Consider the following 20759-nt stretch of genomic DNA (forward strand, 5'->3'; position numbering starts at 1 on the left):
TTAGCAACTCCTCCTGCCGCGGTGGAGTACCGGAGTTCGAACTAGCGCTTCCGGGGTTCGAACTATCGCGTCTAGATCAGACGCGATAGTTCGAACTCCGAGCAGTCGAACTCGCCGCGTCGACCCAGCAGGTAAGTGTAAACGTGGCCTCAGTCACCCAGCTCCTCCACCAGGAGGCATCTCATACAGACTCACTTGCTATTGTCAATCTCCAAGCCAATTCTTTATCCCCATGGCTACAGATTTAATTGTGATTATTTTGGGATCTCGGTGAGACGCGGCTGTAATGTCTCATCCTTCCCATCTACACTGAGGTGGAGCAGATCCAAGTTTGTGTCCCAAAGTGCTAGACGCATGGTGCAAAATACTGTACCTGATGTCCCCTCGTGCCTGGTGCACCCACTACATACATGGCTTCTGTGTCACAAGCTCTGAGGCGAGTGCTTCAGGGACAGATTTTCAAAGACACAAAAGACAATTAGGCATCTAAAATCTGCCTGGTAGGTGCTCCAAGCACTAGGCCCTATGGGCTCTACTCCCTGATTGGTCACAATAAGCACTTCACCAATCATCAACATCTCGCTCCTCTCAGGGTCCCCACACACCTACACCTGCACCTCACCACCTGCTTTCAATTACCACAGAATCTTCCCCGCCTGGCAGTGTTCCTATAGGATGCTCCAATAGAGCACTAGCCTTGGCTTTTGAGTCCTAGGTTTGAATCCTGATCTGCCACAGCCTCCCTCTATGACCCCCAGGCAATTCACTTAAACGCTCTATGCCTCAGTTTCCCTTCTGTACAGTGGGGATAATAGCACTGTCCTACCTCACAGGGGTGTTATGAGGAAAAATACATTAAAAATTTGAAGCGCTTTGAGATCTGCTGATGATGATTATAATAGGTATCATTATTATACCCTCTCTGAGGAGGAAAAGAGCAGCAACAGATTCATGGCACAGCCCTCTGCTGATTATTACTGCTTAGACCAGTCATTATGATAACAACAAAGCTAGAAAGAAAACGGTCATGGTATTTTCTGTGAAAAATTTCAAAAGAAATGAAGAATGGTCCATTTTTTTTCCCAAAAATTTTCGAGGTTTTTTTTTATGAAAAACCAAACGCTGAATTTTTGGGGGCTTTCAGTTAAAAAAAATAATTTTTTGCAGAAAATTTTTGTTTAGGAAAAAAGCCCACGTTTGCTCAAGGAAAAGTTTCAGTAGAAAATGTTCAAGCAGCTCTAATCAACCCCTTTCAGTGGAGCTGTAATGCGACACAGAGACCTTCCCTCCTAAGAGCCTGGTCTGGCAAACACTTATGCACCGTAGCTTGGGGAGACACATGGATGTTAATGGCACTACTCACAGGCATAAGGTTACTCTTGTGTCTCTTTCTGCAGGACTGGGGCTTAATCACCGATTCAAACATGGCCAAAAATTGTTTGCTAGCTGAGGACCCTTGTGAAATGCATTGCTGATCTGATTCCATTTCCTAGCAAACAAAACGTCCACACCACAGAAAACCTACCACCACATCTGACCTCCAGTGGTGATCCTGGAGAAAGTGACGAATAAATAGGTCTTTGCCGTCCCAAATTACCCCCCTCAAGCCTAAATGAAGTTCTTAAACAGCATTGCTGGGGCAGCATGAGGACATCCGCACTGCCATTGGCTTATGCTGTACCTGCGTCTATGAATGATGACTCCCGGCCCCTGCCATCTTTCACAAACCATACATTCCCTTAAAGAAAAAACCGCTCCGTTTTTCCTCACCAGCTACTGCATAAATAAACACACTGCTCCGAAGAGTCTCCCTGCTGCTAGGCACTGAGAATTAGAAAAGTTTCCGTAAGAGGGTCTGGAAAAGGAAGAGCCAGGGTTTCTCTGGCCAGTCTGAGGCAAAGGGCCATTTTTGTTCAGGAACAGAAGAACGGGAGGGAGAGCAACGCTCAAGTGTTTACCAACAACTCAAAAGTCAGTCGACAGCAAATGATCCCAACAAAGGAGACCCGCAAGCCCAAACTTTGTTGCTCATTTACACAGGCTTATGTCTGGCCCCCAAAAAGAAAAACATACCCAACCCAGTCCATAGTGTAGTATATAGCCATAAAGGAGAGCTCAGCTTTCTATCATTCTACTCTTGCAACAGCATATAGATGTCATAAGCCCAGAAGACAAGATTCCCTCTTTAGAGGGGTGGGGCCTGAAGTCCTTACTCAGGCAGAACTCCCATGGAAGTTAGAGAAGACAGCGTTTCCCTGCCTAAGCTGACTGCAATGCAAGCTTCAAACCAGCAGAAATGGCGAAAAAAACAATATACATTCTGTAAGTTTCCAGCGTTACCGGTCCACAGATGAGGGTTTTTAAAAAATACAGGGGGTGAAATCCTGGCCCCACTGAAATCAAAGAGAGGTTTGCCATTGATGTTACTGGGGTCAGGACTTCGCCCTGACAGTCAGGAGAACCTTGGGCATTCCCCTGGCTCTGATACTGACCCGTTGGGTGACCTTGGGCGAGTCACTTCATCTCTGTGTGTTTTCTCTCTTGTCGATTGAGACCTCAATCCTGCAGACATTTACACCCGTGCTTAAGTTTACTCCCAGGAATAGTCCCAGAACCAATGGAACTAGTTAAGCACAGGTGTAAATGTGTGTAGCATAGGAGCATTACACTGCACCCTCTTTGGTGCAGGGATTGTGTCTCATTGTGTGTTAGTACAGCACCTAGCGCAACAAAATCTCACCACTTTTAATTGGGGCCTTTAAGCTCTAGAGTAATACAAATGAGAAGAATAACGGAGGAGAAGCATTAGAACACGTGCACTGCTCAGGAGGTGACTATGTTTGAAAAAAAAATAAAATCCATGTGAACAACAAAGATACCTGCTCACATATTGTACCTAATAGTCTAAGTGACCCTTCTTTGAGTGCTATGGATACTTTCCCTTTGGTTGGAGAGGCTGCCTGCCTAGAAAAACAAAAGACCGTCCTGAACTTAAACTTCCCTCTTCACTAGTTCCACTCACCACTCAACACTGCACTTCTAACACAAACGGGGGGCGGAGGGGGACTATTAGTTTCTAATGCATTAGCAGTTTTGCTGGCAGGCACAAGGGGATACTGCTCCCATAAGGTGCATTTTTCAAATCCTTTCCTTCCATGATGCTTGGAAAGGATCCAGTTCCACTTGCCTATGTCGTGAAAAAACGAGGTGCGGGAACAGATAAACATCTAGGACTAAATACTCTAGGTAGGTAATGGCTCATGACACAAACTGGCCAGTCTTAGAAGAACCAAGAGAGCCTCCAAGCTACACGGGAGACTCCTTTCCAGGAAGCAGGTCCAGTGAAGACTGAAAAGAAACAGCTGAGCCTACTAGCTACAGCACTTCAGCTCTAGGTTCTTTGAAGGGTTCTAGAAAGGGTTATCACACTATGGGTGAGAGAACGGACTTTTCCTTCTCTCACATTACTCATATGACTCCCCCCATTACGATAACAGCTGCTACGTATGCTTAACAGGAATCATGGGGTCATTTTTAATACTTATTTAGGGACTTCCATGAGAAATATTTACCGGTCATGGGCACACATGGTTGTGCCACCCACTTCTTGTCTTTTTTCACAGTAGATGCCAGCTCTTTCTAAGGCGCTCAGGACCAAAGAAAGGCCTCTATTAACTCAGAAGGAAGAAATATAAAGGCTACTGACCTCTTAACAGCCACCAATTGGTTGAGCGGGAAGGGGGGAAATAGTCAGACAAGTTTAGCCTGTTTTCAGAGCATAAAAGAAGTTTTTTTCCTATGAAAAAACACTACAGATCTGGAGACATCTTTTGGGGAAAGACTCTTAAGTTCCCCTTTCAACCTTCACCCGACTCCTACACAAACAGCAGCCCACTACAGGTGGGGCTGGTGTGCAGGAAGTAGCCATCCCAGAGATTTTGGGGAGATGTAGTTTTGCCGTTCTTCTTAATATATTCCTCTTTCCCCTGCCCTGCTCAGGTTTCCTGTTGCGGAAGGTGTCTGCAAATATAATCTTCTGCACAAAGTCATTGTTAAGAGAGTAAAGCTTTTTACTATTTCAGTGTGTTTAGATTTCTCAGGTGACTTGTTGCAGGCACCTGCGGGGAATTCTGGGAATGGGTGGGCTATAAAAGCTAGCCCCAGGGCATTGGCTGCCAATTTTGAGTGAGGAATGAGCAGGCCTGCTACAGTACGGAGTAGGCCTCATTGGGGAGTAGGCTGTTTGCTGGTATCACTTATATGGAGCCTGCTAATCTCTAATGAATTGAAAGTTACACTCAGTCAGTGGGAGTCAAGTTTACTGAGATGGGGGAGTGTGAAGACAGCCCTTCCTGCCCTGGTGACGGAAGATCTCTGCTTAGGGTGACCATACATCCCGTTTTGGCCAGGACAGTCCCTTTTTTAAGCCCTGTCCCAGCTGTCCGACGTTCTTTTCAAAGGGAGGCATTTGTCCCATTTGCTCTTGCTGGCTTGATCAGTTGGCAAGAGCAAATGGGACAAATACCCATTTTAGTCAAAAAAAATAAAAGTGGGGTGTGGTGTGGAGGGACGTGGGTGTGTGTGTGTGGAGATGCCAGTCCCCTGTGGGGGTGGGGGACAGCTGCGGGGGGAGGGCAGCGTTCTAGTAAGGGGGGGGGCAGCAGGATTCCAGGGACAGGCAACAACTTCCTGAGGGGCGCCCCCCGCAGGGTTCCAGCAGCAGCCGCAGAGGGTGGGGTGGGGTGCAGCTCCTCAAGCGAGTGCCTGGGGGTGTGCACTCTTTGCCCTGGTGACAGGAGCCTTGCTCATCTTAGACAGAGAGAAGTAGACACAGGCTGCGGGGGGTCCTTATTCTGCCCGGGTGGGAAGCAGGTGAACTAGGCGGGAGGCCGGGCAAGTGCACTCCAGGTTTCGAGAGAGGCAAAGGGAGTGGTAAGCACACACAGCAGGGGAGGGTAAGAGGAAGTGCAGCGCTGAAAGGCAGAGCTGCCCGCCTCTCTTGGCAGCCATGGGAAGCGGGAGGTCCCTCAGTGATGTAGGTGTAGGGGAATAACGGTCAAAGAGAAAGCAGCCCCTGCTACAAACTCATCTTTGTCATCGGCCTTGGCTGGTGGGCATCTGCTTGACCTTCTGATTGCTACATGGAGCTCTCTTGGTTCCCTCCACCTCCCTTGGGCTACCTTTGAACTGCACTGTCACAGTTCAGTGGCCGCCCGCTAATAATGCCTTACCGCCTCAGAGCCCCGCACAAACCGTACCCGGGAAAGGCGAGCTCGCCTCCCCACGAGCCGTCCTTACCACAGTGACCACGGAGGCAAAGCAGACATTGTGCTTCTGTGCCCACGTGCTATCTCTTTGACTTTATGTCTACTAAGGCCTGCTCTACACACAGGTTTTGCACGGGTATATTTTGGTGAGGGTGTGATTTCTACCAAGATAGTTATACCGGCACAACCATTAGTGGGGATGCAGTGATATTGGTATAAAGGTGCCTCATATACTGGCATAGCTCAATCTATTTCCCTTATGGGAATAAGCTAGACGGCTATAACTTGGTATAACTGTGTCTGTGCTAGGCTGGGATGTACCACATAAGTACAGTGCTATAATTATACAACTTTTGTCATAGACAAGCCCTCGGCGACCACATGTGCCAGTTGACCAGGCATGTGGTGGCTTTTTTCAGTCAGAGCCAATCATGCTGCAGTGGATTGCGGGAAATTCTCTGCAAGCCTGTCTGCCCTAGCAGCACTCCCCCAGGACGTCTAGATGGCTGGTCTCTATTGTCTGTTAGCCCTGAGCAGAAGGGACACCTGCTCCTGGAGGGAACAGCTGGAATGGGAGCCATTTAGAAAGAAGGAAGGAACAGTAAGTCTTGCCTATACAGGCAGAGAGGGTCCTTGGACCCAACCCAAGCCTGTTGCAGGAAGCAGAGGAGAGAGCTTAGAGCGAGAGCAGCTTTTACTAACGGTACAGTATACAAATCCCTGCACTCTGATGTAATGCAGCCCTATGGTCCCTGTTCCAAATTGTGTTAGGTTTCCTTACAATTGTAAAAACGAACCCCAAAAGCAACTAGCTTTTTGGATCACTCTCTCCTGCCCCCTAAATTCCCCCTGCAGTTTCAATACTCTTCTTGGCATCCTTTCCTAAATGGTTGTGGAGCGCTGTTGTGTTACATGGCATGTTTCACCCCAGAGGTGGTCGCACCTCCCTGCGGCTAGAGTGATTCTTCTTATGGCTTTATATCCCTAGGCCCCCGTCTGGCATTGAGCTCTGGGTGGGGACGGGGATGTGCCACACAGAGCAGTTGGGGTGGGGTGGTGGTTTGCAGTGGATTGGGATCCTTTGGCGCTTCCAGAGGAGAGTGGCTATGTAAATATTAGATGGTACAAATCTTTAACTATAGAAGGGGGCAAACAAAAAGCTCAACCCATCCCCCCAGGAAATTTTTTTATAGTATAAAACTAGGAGAGTCATGCAGCTTGTATAGGCTCAGCTCATGGCACACCCCAGGGGCTCCTTGAATCCCATCGTTCTCCCCACAAGCTCTCCGGGCACCCCCTCCACCCTTCTATTTCAGGGACTCCCTGAAACTCATCCCATCTCCATCTGGTAGGGGTTCTGGCAGCCCCCATTCCTCCCATCCCCCATAGTAGGATCCCCCAATACCCCCCACCAGAGGGTTCTGCAGCCTCCCCCAATTTCAGGGTCCCCCCATTTCACCCCATAGCAGGGGCTGTCTCCCACCCCATAGCAAGATCCCCCAATATACCTCCAGCAGGGGCTCTGAACCCTCATTACCCTCTTCCTTTCATTTCCCCCCTTTCCTCTATGCCAGCTGGTCTGCCTGCCCCCCATTCCCACCTGCCAACCATGCTAGGAGCTCTGTGCGCCCCCTTTTCCCCACAATAGGGCCCCCATCTCCACCCCCCACTGCCAGGGCTGTGTTTGCTCCCTTCCCACCTCCATGCTCCATTCCCTGCATTCTGACCCCCTGTCCTCCACTCCCCCTCACTACTCCTCTTTCTGTCTGGGAGAGAAGCCATTCAGGCTGTCAACGTGTTAATTAAACTCGGTTGGGAGGATGGACAGAGGTGGGATAGAAGCGTTGCTATGCCAGAAGCCATTAACGGGTGCCATCGAACGACTGTGGCGGTGCTAAAGAACGGGCAGAGGCCTCATACGTCTCCCACGTTCTGCCTTTTGGTTTGATTTTTCCCCAGATCAGCAGGGCGCTGGCCACTGATGCCTCGAACGTTCCCGGAAACGTTGGAATTGAACGGACGTGATGTTCAACAGTTATCGCGCTACAGGAAGAGAAATGCCATCAAGCTGAGTGCAAGGTCCTCACAAGCTCGGCCAACAATACCGAAAACCCACACTGTAATTCTCTCTCTCACACACAAAAAGAGGTGAGAACCACAATTTATAACCCCGTCAAGATACAGGCATTACTCTGTAGGGGCCACAACCCCTGGCCTTTCCATGGGCCCACAGGACCCTTCCCCCTCCTGGGTTAGCCCCTGTAATGACCAGACAGAGTTACCATCCCTGCACTCAAGGGAACACAGAGACAGGGCTGCCCATACTCTCCCATGGGTGCACTGCTCAGTATGGACCGGGAGGAGGTGGGGCAGAACAGGTGCAGCAGGCAATGGGAAGCAGGATGTACCCCATTAAGGGATGGAGCAGGGGGCATGTTCCCCTTGTGAGCTGAGAAGCTGCAGGAGGCAGAACCCCCGGGGGTCCCCTTGCAGGGGTATAACTTACAGGGCAGATTTTCTAAAAAAAACCTCAGCTCCCATTTAGACACTACATTTTAATGGCTAAGAAGGAGCCAACCTCTTTGGAAACGCTGGACTTAAAGGCATGCTGTAAGCCAGTGTTTCTCAACCTTTTTGATACCAGGGACCAGCTTGCTCCCTTCCTAAACTGTGTCAGGGAGATCTCAGGGACCGGTACCGGTCCGCGGACCAGTTGTTGACAAACACCGCCCGAAGCAACCACACAGTCTGGCTATTATAATGATTGTCCTCCTTTTCCTTTCTCCTTCCCCTCCCCATCTGGTTTTTTTGTATCCATTTATTAAGCCATGTCTTTATTTAGATTGTCTGACCTTTGTGGCACGGGCTGTGTCTGCTATTAGTGCTCAATGCACTTTTGGCAGCTGCAAAATAAACAATCATCAAGCAGGAGACACTGGTTCGGGGTTTCTGTGGCCTCCAGCCAAATCTCTTCCAGCGTCCCGCTCGAGAGAGGAAAAGGGAAATGTGTAGTTGGTTGAAACATTGCTTCATTTGCGTGGCGCACTGAGAAAGTCTGTGTCCATCCGATAACAAGACTTCCTGCATCCCATACAAAGCCGACAGAGATGCATTAATATTGACAAGGGCACAGATTGTTTGCTGGAGTTTCTGAATTGAGTACCCAACCTTTCTTAAAGAGATAGTACAGAGTAATTTAGGCCTAAAAAAATAAAATCAGGTTGTGTCTTTAAAAAAAAAAAAAGGCAAGCCTATTTTTTCATTATTTATTTCTAACACTTCAGTGAAAACTGTTTGTTTTTTTTAGATTAACCAGTCTCCCAATAAACTCGCAATCCAAACTATCTAGTACATGAGAACCTGCAAATGAAACTAACCAGAAGCAGATCTTAGCCAATCGGAATGAAATGAAAAATGTAAACAAGTGTACTTTTAAACCCGAGAACAAGTGACAGCAGTGAGGGAATATTTTTTAAAAACATGGGCCAGATCCTGCGCTGGTTTTAAAATGATGTAGATCCACTGAAATCAATGGAACTAGGCCAGTTTACAGCAGCTGCAGATCTGGGAGCCAGCAGTTTCCTTTTCAAGACAAGATCAATGTTAAAAAGAAATCATCAGTAAAAGCAATGAAGCACCTGTACGTACCTGTGTTTCCTTGAACGTCCTCTCCCTTATTTAGTGCGGGTGATAGGCATGAGAGCCTGGAGCAATTGGTGTCCTGACTCAACGGCAGCTGCACAGATGCACCTGTGAAGACAAGTCCCCAGTCTATGCGGCTTGCATCCGAGCGTGACCGGTTATGCCCTGGCTTGAAAGTGGAGGCTTCCTCGTTCTGCACTTGGATATCGTTCACAGAGCGGGGCCTGTCTCTCCGCCGCTGACAGAGATTAAAAATATTAAAAGTTGAGGCTTCCCTTTGCTCCACCCAGGAGAGATTATCCGGGGCTGTCTCCCTTTGCCCTGTAAACTGATCTTTGGCAGGGAACGCTTTCGGAGCGTTGGCTTCTAAGAGGCCGTTTCTGCAGCGTTCCCAAATGAGGCTGTTTTTAGCTAAGGAAGTGATGTTTCTCAGGTCTCCGCTGTCCGTTATCTGATTGAATACTTCATGTCCTACCAGCTCGGGAACCTCCTGCACCCCATACACCTCGGAGGGCTGCACCACCTTTTCCAGCTTAGCATCAAAACTATTGAAGAAATCTTCTGTCACCTCCAAGGCCGGGCTAATGTCATCAACTTCTAGCGCTTCCATTTCTCGTGTTGCTGGTAGGCCTGAGTTGTCAGTGCCAGTTTAGGAAGATGCTGCATAAATGTCCAGGCACAGAGGATAAAGATGCTTTAGGAAAGCTTGTGGCACCACATTGACCTAGATATGGCAGGAGAAATACAACAGCCACCAAAGCCTTTGGTGGCAAAAGCTCTTGGCATCCGAGTTTGACTTCAGATGTGCTACTTAACTTCCAGGCGGTAGGATGCCAGGGATGAATTGCTCCTCCACAGTTATTTTGCTGAGTGTTAAGCTATTTACGCAGATCCTGGGAATGCGGTTAAGTTATTCAGTGTAACCAGTTCATGGCAATCTGGAGTCCCTGTAAAGCAGAGCACAGCATCATTTTAATAAACCCTCTTTCATTCAAGTGAAGCTGTTTAATCACTTGATTTTTCCCGCCCTCGTCATCCCCTCTTTCCTTTTGGCATCAAAGTTACTGTGTACAAAGTTTCCTTACAGGGCTTCTGTTGTCCACTGAGTGGGAGATTATGTGTTATCACTTTTTGAATTAGAACCTGTACGGAGCAGGGCGGGGCACCAGATAAGTGGGAGCCAAGGTGATACCATTTATTAGCCAAGATAAGCTTTTCAGAGCTACAGTGAAAGGTGTTCTTTATTAGCTTTCTGTGATACGGTGACCTATGGAATGCTCGGTGCAGGCTTCTATGAGGATATAAGGGAAACTAAAAAAAAGCCTGGGAGACTTTAGGATGTGGGTCGTTCCGGAAACATTAAGGCTGAACTAAGCTGTGCTGTGAATACTTTGCTATCTGGCCCTTATTATAAAAAGCACCGTGACCACCTGGCTAAAGAACCAGGGCTGAGAGGTTAATACTGACCTGGACTCTGAATTCCTTCTTTACTTTTTGGACTATCCCCGGGCATTAGAGAGACACAGTGGGTGAGGGAATATCTTTTCCCTGTTAACAGGAGCTGGTGCAATAAAAAATATTCCCTCACCCACCTTATCTCGCTAATATCGTGGGACCAACACAGCCACATCAACACAGCCTATCACAGGGCACATAAAACAGTGGTGGAAACGTAAGGGCATAGCTACACAATGCTAAACAAAATCCAGCATGCCCAAAGGCGCCATTAACCTGCAGACCATCACCTCCGTCCGGGCAACTGGCTCACTGATGTCCCTGCAAAGTGCCGAGGCAGAGAGGAGTTTTGAGGCCCAAACCTGCAAAGCGCTGAGATGGGAGTTGAGCGACTGCGGCTCCTCATGAGTGCGGGCCCTGGGCTCTCATTCTGGTACAGTAAGAGGCTGCTCCTTTCCCAGGGAGTAAATCCCAGTCTCCTCACCTCTGCTGCTGTGTCACCTCTCTTGGGGTGAGGCTCCACTCACTATGCTCCTGTTGTTGGGGGCAGGGGCAGCTGAAATTGATGCAAATCATTGAGAAACACGCCTCTATGGATTCTTGTCACCATCCTTGGGGGGATTTCTATTAGTTTGAGTGCAGGCCTCTAGCTACTGTATTAAGACAGATCTCCCTAGTGCTGGCGGAAGCCAGTGTTGACACTGAATTTAAGAGATTTTCCAATAAAACTAAACACCAAATAGTTAATGTTTATTTTAGAAAAACCCTGCACTATGGTGTGTCTTTGCCGTTGCAGAGGCTGCTCCCCATAGGAGGATAAAAGTCCACTACTGCTGTCAGCTAGAGCAGTGGTTCTCAAAGCCGGGCCACCACTTGTGCAGGGAAAGCCCCTGGCGGGCTGGGCTGGTTTGTTTACCTGCAGCATCCGCAGGTTCAGCCGATCGCGGCTCCCACTGGCTGCGGTTCGCCGCTCCAGGCCAATGGCGGCTGCAGGAAGCGGCGCGGGCAGAGGGACGTGCTGGCCGCCCTTCCCGCAGCCCCCATTGGCCGGGAGCGGCAAACCGCGGCCAGTCGGAGCCACGATCAATCGAACCTGCGGACGTGGCAGGTAAACAAACCGGCCCGGCCCATCAGGGGCTTTCCCTGAACAAGCGGCGGACCGGCTTTGAGAACCACTGATCTAGAGCAGTTACTTCTTTAGCCAGTCTGGTTGAAGCTCTGCTTTTAATGTAGCAGGTCCTGCAGCTGCTCCATCCTAATAAAGAGAAGACCATTCAATTTGTTCAGAACAGAGGGGAACGAACAGTCCTGTACTGGAGAGGGTTTGTATTCCTCAATAACTCGGTTTCCACCCACTGTTTGCTCTATTGTGGCAAATTACTTATTTTACTGTTTAATAATATGCAGCTTTCTATCATCTTTGCTATCTGGGTCTTAATTGCTGCAGTTCAGAAGTGATGGCCTTTATAGAAGGCTTTCCAAGACACGTGCTTTAAAAACAACAATATGCATAACCAAGGTAACTTCAAACCTTATCCTGTTTTTTCTCAGCTGTGACTGTGGTCTTCCAATCGTCATGCTTCAGACAGCAGCTTCAAATAATATTGCCTTGCTGCATATTAACTACCACTCTGTGATGGGCACTGATTTGCTAGGCGGCTTCTGACTAATTGAGTAGAGGAGGGGCCGGAATCAAAACAGTGAAGCTGAACAAAATGGGTGTAAAATGGTGTCAAATCAGAACGGGGTGTGTGTGACAGTCCCTCTGCACGGGTGTCAAGGGCTACACAATGTGTGAGGCAGTGTGAGGAGAATATAGGCCCTTACACACTTACAATTGGAGAGGAGGCAAAATTAGAAGTGCATACCTACCCACCTCTGGGTTTCAAGCGAAGGACTGATCCAAGCCCACGCTGTCCTCCTCACAGTTTTCATTCTGGGTCAGACCCAAAATTGTAAGGAGCCAATCTGCCATTGCTAGTTCGGGTGTAGCTCCAGTCTTATGGGAATAGCTGACTCTGGGAGATTTCCAGCATTTGGGGCCCAAATCCAGCTTGTGAGGTTTCAGTGCTGTCAAAACTGAACCTTAAACCTTATTCAAGCTTGACCCAGAATACCAAACCCTAGCCTGATCCTAACCCAGATCTGGACATCAACTCTGTGGTCCATCTCTACAGCTTGAGGGAAATTCTGGCTCCACTGAAGTCAACGGGAGTTTTGCCATTTGTGACAAATGTGGCAATTTCCTAAAATATCTGTGGGCGATCTCACTGTGTTAAGTTTATGCATCGTCCTGGGCCAGGGATTGTATGTAATTTCATGGGGGAGGGTGACCCCAGCCCTCCGGGAATTAAGAACAGTGTGAGTGTGTGGTGATGGTGGTGGGGTGTTTTGAGGCAATTCATTCAGGTTTTAACACCTCCAGAGAGGTACCACCACCTGCGCAGGCTCCCATATACTAGTTCAAACTGGATTCTCCAGAGACTAACAGACAAAGAAGGGACTTTTGGATAAATAGCTTGAGTTTAAAGTGACTAAGGGCCTCCTGTCCTTGTTGAAGGATTGTAAGTACTTGGCCCACTGCTGGGAGATCTCTGATAAGCTGACTAGCGTGCTTGTCGGTTCTTTTACTGGGTTAGTATGTTTTCTCTGTGACTTTCCCCTTAAGAATAAATGTGCTTGCTTAGAAAGGGCTGTGTGGGGACTTATAACTGTGGCACTTACGCTGTTTGTGGCCTCTGAGGAGAACGGGAAGCAGGCCTGCTTAGGCAGTCTGGCTTGCTGGGGAACTCACAGTGCAGGCAGGGAGCTATGCAGCCTGGAAATGCTCCAGTCAGGAAGGAGAGGGACGCGGGTCTCCACCAAGAGAGTGGGGAGCCTAGAGTGCGTGCAGTGGCCCTGAACTAGGACACCACTGACTTCAGCTGGGCTGGGATTTCGTTTCACCACTAATACGCAGCCATCTCTGAAGAGGAGGGCAGCAGCGACACAGAGCATAGGTGCTTATTGACCGCTCCCTGCCCCAAATCTCCTCTTGCAAACCAATAGAACAAGAGTGTCTTGGGACAACTGGGCAGGCACCATACCCAAGGCCTGCAGAGCACAAAGCAGAGCAAGGAGTAACTTCCATGGGTTGCAAAGGGAGCCGCATTTTTGACCTCCTCAGCCAGGATAAGCACGTGAGCAAAAGGCCTTTGCATGGGAGAAAACAAATGGCGGGAGAATAAAGGACTTCCATAGCCATAACCCACCCACCCTCAAAGCCTTCACTGGCATTTCTTTATGAGCGTTGGCTCGTACCAGGACTGCTTGAGATTCATTTACAAATTTGCAGTTAGTGTTAGCTTGGACAGAATCAGCACTGAGACAGTCAAATGCCAAACAGTGCAAGCAGCAGGCTGGCCCACACAAAGAGGCCATTTCACCAGCGTTGGCAGAGAACCCAGCCCTGCTCCCACTTGATGGATTTAAACAATCTGAACAGCAATGCTTGCAGAAGGGCTTGTGACCCGTCCCGGAGACGTTTCAGGGGAAGACAAGGGGCAGCAAAACACACTGTCCCTTTGTTCTCTAGTCTGCACCAATACAAGAAAAATCAATCAACGTACCCAAAAAATTGGGCACTTAGCAGGTTTATTACCAAACACTGGAAACCGTTTTATGGGGCTGCAAGCATGTCCTGAGTTTGTGGGATGAGGATTATCTCATGTCACACAACCTCCCACATTCTTGTAAAGCCATCCGTTCCAGAAGCACATGGTGATACTGACTCTCATGGTGACAGGATGACCTGATGCTGCATCGTGATCTGACCTCGCACCATCACCACCTAGGGATGCAGTATGCCCAGCACAAACTGTTATAAAAGGTTACGTCAGTGGGGAGCGGTTACCGCTTTCCATACAGTCTGGGGAGTGCTTCCTTAAAGAATGAAAGGTGCTACGTAAATGCACAGTGAATTATCAGTGGTGCTTAGCCACTAGAAGGATCCCTTACATAGACTGCATCTGTCAACGACAAACTCTAAGAGTTCCACTCAGGCTTTTGCATCTACTTGGATCAAATGAAACTCGATTCTGGCCCCCAGATAAACAAACACGGGAATAGGAGGGATCCAGAGACGGGTGACTCAGAGTCCATATGAAGAGAAAGGGAAGAGAGTAGCACTATTTAGTTAAGGAAAGAGATGAATAAAAGAGGGTCTGATCAAGGCGTATAAAATAATGAACGCCATACAAAGAATCAGTCAGGCGTTCCCATTTACTCTTCGTAATACCAGAACAAAGGGAACATTCAGTTACATTCAAAAGCAACACATTTAAGACTGACAAATGACGGGAAGTATCTAACCTATGGAGCGCTATGCTACAAGACATTGGCGGCTAAGAGGCATTTTAGAAAAATTTGCCAAGTGGGTTAGGAGTCTAAATGTCATTCAAAGTCAGTGAGACTTGGGTTCCCAAGCCACTTAGGCACCTTAGAAAATTTTAACCTACAATGTTAGTAGGGAATTTTGATAACTTGGCTACAGGGAAGTGCTGAGTGCCCCCTCGCATTGCCCCGGAAAGCAGTCTCCTCTGTGCAGAACTCCTCTGTCTAGCCTTGCAATCATGAGTAGAGCCCTACCAAATTCACGTCCATTTTGGTCAATTTCAGTCATAGGATTTTAAAAATCGTAAATGTCATGCTTTCAGTTATTTAAATCTGAAATTTCACAAGTACTGCACTTGTAGGGGTCCTCACTCAGAAAGGAGCTGCGGGGGTTGCAAGGTTATTGTCGGGGGATTGCGGTGCTGCTACCCTTACTTCTGCGCTGCTGCTGGCAGCAGTGCTGCCTTCAGAGCCGGGCTCCTGGCCAGCAGCCACCATTCTCCAGCTGCCCAGCTCTGAAGGCAGAGCCGCTGCCAGCAGCAGCGCAGAAGTAAGGCTGGCATGGGATGGTATTGCTACTCTTACTTCTGCACTGTTGCCTGCAGAGCTGGGCCCTCAGTCAGCAGCCACCACCATCCAGCCACCCAGCTCTGCAGGCAGCAGCGCAGAAGTAAAGGTGGCCTGGTGTGATATTGTTGCCCTTACTTCTGTGTTGCTGCTGGCGGGGTGCTGCCTTCAGCGCTGGGCTCCTGGCCAGCAGCCACCGCTCTCCAGCTGCCCAGCTCTGAAGGCAGCGCAGAAGTAAAGGTGGCAATACCACAACCCCCCTAAAATAACCTTGTGACCGCCCTGCAACTCCCTCTTGGGTCAGGACCCCCAGTTTGAGACATGCTGGTCTCGCCCGTATCATATAGGGTAAAAGCACACAAAAGACCAGATTTCATGGGGGGAGACCAGATTTCCACAGTCCATGACGTGTTCTTCATGGCCGTGAATTAGACAGGGTCCTAATCATGAGAGACCAGATTCTAACCGGTCACCGGGATAGGACTGAATATCGCCCATCCTGTGCCACACAAGGTAATTTTGGAGGGAAATTCTATGTTTACAGGAAAAGGAAGGAATTTTTTTTTTTCCTGGCAGGCTGTTTCTTTCTTTATCGCTGCTGCTGGAAGCTGGAACGTTAGGAATGGAGTTGAAGGAGATGGGCAAGTAAGCAGAGGGCGTGACTAGAATAAGACATAACTGGATATCTGCTGGCTAATTTGATTTTTTTTAAGGGTGTTTTTTTTAAATATGCTTTTTAAAACTTGACAGACCAACTGTAAAATCCTGAGTAGCAGCATTTCACTGTCAGGGACGCTGATCTCTTTTTCCCCTTACAGAACACTTAGGGGCAAATTTTCAGGATGATGCACGAGGATTTTACTGCCCCAAATGGTCACAGACCGATCCTTGCATTGCAAGTGGACCCCTTAGGCACTAGAGATCTGAAAAAGTGCAATGCTGTCTCATGAAACCTTGTATTTACATACGGTAGCTCCTTTCACCCAGAATGGTCCCAACGCACTTTACTAACTGCATAGAGAGATCACTCACCCACCACTGAAAGAAAGACCCTTTAGAAGTAGGCTGCTTGCCACATCAGGAGCAGTTATTTTCAGAAGGGGAAATACAGACTAACTTCTTCAGCTGATGAAGCTACGATGGGGAAGGCCAAACGTAGTTCCTGAAACTGGAACTGGGCCAGTCAAAGCCAGATGAGGGCATAGCCGCTATAAGTCTGTGCCTAAGGACCCAGCTCCCTGGGTCACGTGATCACATTTGACTCTCAGCTTCCATTTAAAAATAAAAAAGGATGAAGCTTTTAGCCCTTGCGGTTGCAAAGAAAAGCTTGAAAAAGTCACCTGGGTTTAACTGAGGCAGCAGCCTCTGCCTGAGTCTGCAGACAGCCTGAAACACAACTGCCACATGCACCTCAACGGGCGCTTCAGTGCAAGGCTCTCTGCCAACACTACCCTAGCAGCGTGTTGTGTGGCAGGAGAAGAGAGCAGTGGGTCTCTGCCCACCAAAGAAAAGACATCCTGGTTCCTGGGCTTAATTCTGGGGCCCTTCTTCTGCATCACTGTAGGTGGAGGCTGGTGCCACAGTGTGGGCGTGGGGATGGCTGCAGGGGCCCTGCGTTGTGGTGTGCCTAGGGTCTGGACTGCCTTAATCCAGGCCTGGGCCAGGACACCAGGAATAATACCTGACTCCTACAAAACGTGCCATGGGACGTACGGGTACGTCTCCACAGCACACTAAGCCCAGGTCTGTGGAACCCAGGCTTGTGGATTTGGGGTTTCTGGATTTACAACTGCTGGACCTGGGTCCCCGTACGGCACTACACCACCCTTCTGAATCAGGTCTGCGCTTGATCGGCATCCGTGCTGCAAAATGACAGGGCTTGGAGGCGAGGTGCAAATGGGACTCAGGCTCTGACCCAGCCCCCTCACACGGTCCTAGGACCCGGGGCCTCAGTGCTTAGTGACCTGAGTCAGACTGATTTGTGTGTGGACAGAAAGGGGGCTTGGGCTCAAACCTGATTCAGAGCCCAGGCTTGGGGAGGTGGGAGGGTGCAGTACAGACATGCCCTATAGTGACAAGAAGTGACCAGGGCCTTGGATTCACTTCTCATCCAAAAGACAGATTGACACCTCTTTCGCTAGAGCTACTTTCAGAATCTGCACTCCATGAATCCTGAGATTCAGGGCCTGGCGGCCATTAATACCTAATGTTCTTTTCCATGATTCGTGCTCTAAGCCACTTCAGTCTGTAACTTTCCTTCGACAAATGACACACCTTGAGCGACCAACGCACAGATTTTTTTTCAGGACACCCTGCACTTTTTGCAGATACCAAGATTTTTAGATGGCTGCATTGGGTCAGGTGATCAAAATATTACCCAGATTGTAAATTAGCTGTATTTTGGTCACTTGAAATCCCTGAGAACCATACTGATCCATGCAGCAGCACTGGAGGGTCACTATCAAACTAGTTAGCTAGCAAGACAGATCAAGTCACTACGTAAGTCCCTTTCATGATTTCAGAGAGGGAGTCTATTCGATTGGTTAGAGCAGTGGCTCTCAACCTTTCCAAACTACTGTGCCCCTTTCAGGGGTCTGATGTGTCTTACGAACCCCCAAGTTTCATCTCACTTAAAAACTACTTGCTTACAAAATCAGACAGACCTATACAAAAGTGTCACAGCGCGCTACTACTGAAAAATGGCTGGCTTTCTCATTTTTACCATATCATTATAAAATAAATCAATTGGAATATAAATATTGTGCTTACATGTCAGTGTATAGGATACAGAGCAGTATAAACAAGTCACTGTCTGTATGAAATTTTAGGATGTGCTGACTTGGCTAGGGCTTTTTATGTAGCCTGATGTAAAACTAGGCAAATATCTAGATGAGTTGATGTACCCCCTGGAAGACCTCTGCATACCCCCACGGGTACGTGTGCCCCTGGCTGAGAACCACTGGGCTAGAGTACAGGACTAGGCGTTAGGATTCCTGTGTTGTAATTTCAATGCTCTCACTGACTGGTTGTTATTTGACCAATAAATCTGTGCCTCAGTTTACCAATACTTACCTCTCATGAGGATTAATATTTACAAAGAGTTTTAGACTTAAGGGATGGAAAACGGCAGAGAAGTGCCAAGTATAAGTGCCTGGCACGTTGTTTTCCTAGCTCTATCCATGATGCAGACCAAGTAACGCCCCCAAAGGCAGATACTAATCATCTGTAGTGGAGTAGTGCCTACAGCAGCAGCTCTCAACTTTTTCTTACACAACCCCCTTTATATCGGGAGGAGCCCAGGATTCCTCTCTCATGTAGGAGCGACCCCTCTCCCATCCAGCAATATGAGAAGGGCTGGGTGGTGGCAACCCCTAGCTTGAGTACCCCTAGCCAGCAGGCCTCAATCTACGGTAGGTGCTGTACATACGTAACACAAAGGGAGAGCCCTTGCCGCAAAGGGCTTACAATGTATTGGGAATCGCAATTGCATACACTTAGCCTGGTTTGCTCACTGCGAGTCTTAATCTGTAAGTAGAACTTCAGCCTCTTTTCCCTACTCACTACAGGTAGGGTGACCAGATGTCCTGATTTTATAGGGACAGTCCCGATTTTTGGTTCTTTTTCTTATATAGGCTCCTATTGCCCCCCCACCCCCGTCCCGATTTTTCACACTTGCTGTCTGGTCACCCTAACTACAGGTTGCTTGAAGGGAAAACACACCCAGCCCGAATCCTGAAGTAATTTGAGTACAATAAGGGACAGCTGTCATAAGGCAATTGTAATGCATCAGCCTTGACATGGTCCCTTTCAAAATTACATGAAATAATTGTTGGATTTTGTATTTAAATACATTTTCTGGGGGTAGAAGAATCGAGATCACCCCCACCCCTTTTCTTTATGTCTAGATGGGAGGTGCATCCCCCAAGTTTATTCTGTTGCAATATGGGATTACAGCATGAGAAAACACTAGTATATGGCATTCATCTTTCTTTAGTTCGGGTGGCTTATTAGATTTTGGGCCTTAAAACAGCTGCTAGTCCTGTGGTCTAACAGTGCTTTTCTGGCATTGGTCAGCGAGTAAATATTACAAGCCCTGGTCAATCTTTGCACAAGGAGAAGAGTCTCTAAATTACAATTTTTAAAGTACTTGTAAAAATAACAATTTCTCAGTATTAGTTAAGCACCGGAACCGGTTACCGAGGGAGGGCGTAGACTCCTTGTCCTTGGAGGTATTTAAAAACAATTAAACATCCGTCAGTGTGCAGAAATGGACTAGATCAGTGGCTCTCAACCTTTCCAGACTACTGTACCCCCTTCGGGAGTCTAATTTGTCTTGCGGACCCCCAAGTTTAAGCTCACTTAAAAACTACTTGCTGACAAAATCAGACATAGAAATACAAGTGTCACGGCACACTATTACTGAAAAACTGCGTACTTCCTTATTTTTGCCATATAATTATAAAATAAATCAGTTGGAATATAACTATTGTACTTACATTTCAGTGTACAGAACACAGAGCAGTATAAACAAGTCATTGTCTGTATGAAATCTTAGTTTGTACTGACTTCGCTAGTGCTTTTTAAGCGAAGTCAGTACTTTTTATGTAGCCTGTTATAAAACTAGATAAATATCTAGATGAGCTGATGTACCCCCTGGAAGACCTCTGCGTACCAACAGGGGGTACGCGTTTACCCAGATTAAGAACCACTGGACTGGATGACCTCTTGAGGTCTCTTCCAACCCTACATTTCTATGATTCCATAATATAAATCTGAGAAGTTTAACTGTCCAGGAAAAAAGCTAGGCCCAGTATAAGAATTCTCCATAGACCAGGTTACACCAGTGCCCTAAATACGTACTTTACCATATCATATATAGACTGAGACAATGCACCTAATAATTCTGGGAGAAGCTTACAAGAGCCAGAGGAAAAGCATTCTCAGTCAAGAGCTCTTTAATGCTGGATAAGCTAACAGAGAGAGAAGATTGATTTTACGTTAATCCAGCTTCATGCTGCAAAACCCAACTGTCTGCTAGATTCTTCCTGCCAAGAAGAGTGACAAGGGACCTCTAACACCCACGCATAAGAAACAACAAAGACTGTCTCCTAGAAGCTGGGAGAGGCGAAGAGCAGAGTCAGCCATGATGAGCTCTATGGATAACACTAGGTGAATCTAAAGGGCAGTATTGAGTGCTGAGATGCTACAGTGCTCTAGAAGCAACAGAGAGCGGAGGGGTGGGATCCCGTTAATAATGACATGTACCTGTGCAGCTGGCAGGGTTCAAAACTATATATCCTGGGGTAAGTTGATGCAGCTCCGCTGTCTGATGGAAGTTGGCTGATTTATGCTTGCTAAGGATCTGGCCCTGGCCCTTTAAGCAAGAAGGTTCCCAGAGCATTCTGTGGACATGACAAACTGCACTACATATCTAGAGAACTCTTCACCCATCATCAC

General features: G+C 47.9%; 1 protein-coding gene across 2 annotated transcripts in view; it reads right to left on the reverse strand.

Annotated features, from left to right (window-relative positions):
- PLEKHM3 (pleckstrin homology domain containing M3) overlaps window positions 1-20759 on the reverse strand; it is a 150243-nt gene that overhangs the window by 104361 nt on the left and 25123 nt on the right. For both annotated transcript variants that reach the window (XM_045033046.1, XM_045033045.1), the window contains exon 2: window positions 8916-9856. In XM_045033046.1, the coding sequence (XP_044888981.1) occupies window positions 8916-9519 (604 nt within the window). In that variant the 5' untranslated portion in view covers window positions 9520-9856. The remainder of the gene's footprint in view (window positions 1-8915; window positions 9857-20759) is intronic.

Source organism: Mauremys mutica, chromosome 10 (genome assembly GCF_020497125.1).
Source record: "Mauremys mutica isolate MM-2020 ecotype Southern chromosome 10, ASM2049712v1, whole genome shotgun sequence".
NCBI lineage: Eukaryota > Metazoa > Chordata > Testudines > Geoemydidae > Mauremys > Mauremys mutica.